General features: G+C 49.3%; 1 protein-coding gene across 1 annotated transcript in view; it reads left to right on the top strand.

The window, feature by feature from the left end:
* Positions 1-2,904, top strand: part of USP27X (ubiquitin specific peptidase 27 X-linked) — a 4,063-nt gene extending 1,159 nt beyond the window's left edge. Inside the window, exon 2 of the mRNA XM_039874879.1 lies at positions 1-2,904. Within this exon, the coding sequence (XP_039730813.1) occupies positions 1-2,027 (2,027 nt within the window). The 3' untranslated portion in view covers positions 2,028-2,904.
* Positions 2,905-3,200: the final 296 nt, after the last annotated feature.

Below are 3,200 nucleotides of genomic sequence, written 5' to 3' on the forward strand. Positions count from 1 at the left end.
TGGACGCCACCGGGAAGGTGGAGGCGGCGGGGAAGGTGGACGCCACCGGGAAGGTGGAGCCGGCAGAGGGACCGGGCCGCCGGGTTGAGCTCAAGCTGGAGCCCGAACCCGAGTCGGTACGGGAGGCGGAGCAGGAGCCGAAGGGGGAGTCCAAACAGGAGCTGGAGGATGAGAATCCAGCGCGGAGCGGCGGTGGCGGCGGCAGCAGCGACGAGGTTCCTCCCCCAACCCTTCCCTCCGACCCTCCGCGGCCCCCGGATCCTTCTCCGCGGCGCAGTCGTGCCCCCCGCCGCCGACCCCGGCCGCGGCCACAGACCCGGTTCCGTACCCCGCCGCAGCCTAGGCCACGGCCCCCGCCCCGGCCCCGGCCCCGGCCCCGGCGCGGCCCCGGGGGTGGATGCCTGGATGTGGATTTCGCTGTGGGTCCACCAGGCTGTTCCCACGTGAACAGCTTTAAGGTGGGAGAGAACTGGAGGAAGGAACTGCGGGTGATCTACCAGTGCTTCGTGTGGTGTGGAACCCCAGAGACCAGGAAAAGCAAGGCAAAGTCGTGCATCTGCCATGTGTGCAGCACTCATCTGAACAGACTCCACTCTTGCCTTTCCTGTGTCTTCTTTGGCTGCTTCACGGAGAAACACATTCATGAGCACGCCGAGACAAAACAACACAACTTAGCTGTAGACCTTTACTATGGAGGTATATACTGTTTTATGTGTAAGGACTATGTATATGACAAAGACATTGAGCAAATTGCCAAAGAAGAACAAGGAGAAGCTTTGAAATTACAAGCTTCCACCTCAACCGAGGTTTCTCACCAGCAGTGTTCAGTGTCCCGTCTGGGTGAGAAATACCCAACCTGGGAGACAACCAAACCGGAGTTAGAACTGCTGGGACACAACCCAAGGAGAAGAAGAATCACCTCTAGCTTTACCATTGGTTTAAGAGGACTGATCAATCTTGGCAACACGTGCTTTATGAACTGCATCGTCCAGGCCCTTACGCACACTCCGATCCTGAGAGATTTCTTCCTCTCTGACAGGCACAGATGTGAAATGCCAAGTCCCGAGTTGTGTCTGGTCTGTGAGATGTCTTCGCTTTTTCGGGAGTTGTATTCTGGAAACCCATCTCCTCATGTTCCCTATAAATTACTGCACCTGGTATGGATACACGCACGTCATTTAGCAGGGTACAGGCAACAGGATGCCCATGAATTCCTCATTGCAGCATTAGATGTCCTGCACCGGCACTGCAAAGGTGATGATGCTGGGAAGGCAGCCAACAATCCCAACCACTGTAACTGCATCATAGACCAAATCTTTACAGGTGGCCTGCAGTCCGATGTCACCTGCCAAGCCTGCCATGGTGTCTCCACCACAATAGACCCATGCTGGGACATCAGTTTGGACTTGCCTGGCTCTTGTACCTCTTTCTGGCCCATGAGCCCAGGGAGGGAGAGCAGTGTGAATGGGGAAAGCCACATACCAGGAACCACTACTCTCACGGACTGCTTGCGAAGGTTTACAAGGCCAGAGCACCTAGGAAGCAGTGCCAAAATCAAATGTGGTAGTTGCCAAAGCTACCAGGAATCTACCAAACAGCTCACAATGAATAAATTGCCTGTTGTTGCCTGTTTTCATTTCAAACGGTTTGAACACTCCGCCAAACAGAGGCGCAAGATCACTACATACATATCCTTTCCTCTGGAGCTGGATATGACACCGTTTATGGCCTCAAGTAAAGAGAGCAGAATGAATGGACAGTTGCAGCTGCCAACCAGTAGTGGAAACGAAGAGAATAAATATTCCTTGTTTGCTGTGGTTAATCACCAAGGAACCTTGGAGAGTGGCCACTATACCAGCTTCATCCGGCATCACAAGGACCAGTGGTTCAAGTGTGATGATGCTGTTATCACCAAGGCCAGTATTAAGGACGTTCTGGACAGTGAAGGGTATTTACTGTTTTATCACAAACAGGTCCTGGAACATGAGTCAGAAAAAGTGAAAGAAATGAATACACAAGCCTACTGAATTGACACACAGACCTACCTGTAATGGAAAATGACGACACCTATACTACAGCTGGCATCGAGATTTAAAGGACCTACTTGCATGGCCTATGGGCTTGACAGAGTAAGAATTGAACAGTATCCAGTGTCTAAAAGGTCCTAACTGGAAGAGAAATAGAAGGGGCGGGAGAAGAGGCTCTAGTCTAAGCAGTGACTTAAAGGAAAATTAAATGGCAGGAATGTTCTGGGTGAGAAAGGCAGAAAAAGGGAGATCCTGACACTGGTACATATCCTATATTCCTCCAAAAGATTGTGTGGGGAAGTGTGGGGGGTGGGTGGGAGATTATGGGGGGTGTGCCAGCTTAAATAAAACATCTTTCTCCATGGGTGTTTCAGCTTCAGCTGACGAATCACATAACAGTTATATGTTTGGGGTGGGTGGGGGGGTGAGAAAAGTTTATATAAATGTAGCCCATTACATATATGGGCATGAAAGCGGAAAAGTGGAGGAGGCAGGGATATCTCATTGACAAACACCTTTGCCAGTTTCTTTGTATTCGTGTTTTTTTGTGCTATTAAATGCAGTATTAAAAAAGAAAAGCCCACGTGGGCTAGTGAAAAGAGAATAAGAGGGCTTATATATGGGGAGCAAAGGCTCCAATAGTAGAGAAGACAAGAAATACTGTAAGATAAGCAACCAACACAGACAGGCCTCAGCTAAGAGTATCGTGTGTGTTAAAAAAAAAAAGCTGTATGATATACTTGAGCAAATCAATGAATCTCTTTGCGATTGTTTTCTCATCTGTACAATGCAGATAATTTCTATCTTAAAGGGTTATTGTTAAAGTTTAAATGATATAAAATGTGTCAAAGTATAAAGTAAAAGGCTTGGAACTTTATAGGGGCTCAGTAAACATTTGTTGGATCTGAAACTTCTTTGGACCAGGACCAGAATGCATCAGAGGTGAGGATCGGTCCTACCTGAGACCCATGGACAGAATGGGCATACATCATGTCACGTGCAGATACACACACACACACACACACTCCTTCCCTAACACTGCCTACTTGGAGCCCCAAATAGAGGTCATCACAGTTGGTGCCACACCCAGGGTTGGGGGGAGAACCACAACTGTCCCCCCAAATTATTCTGTCTATTTGGAAAACTGTCATGTTGTTTTCATGACTTAGCTCC

This window comes from Pteropus medius, unplaced genomic scaffold (genome assembly GCF_902729225.1).
Source record: "Pteropus medius unplaced genomic scaffold, Ma_sr-lr_union100, whole genome shotgun sequence".
NCBI lineage: Eukaryota > Metazoa > Chordata > Mammalia > Chiroptera > Pteropodidae > Pteropus > Pteropus medius.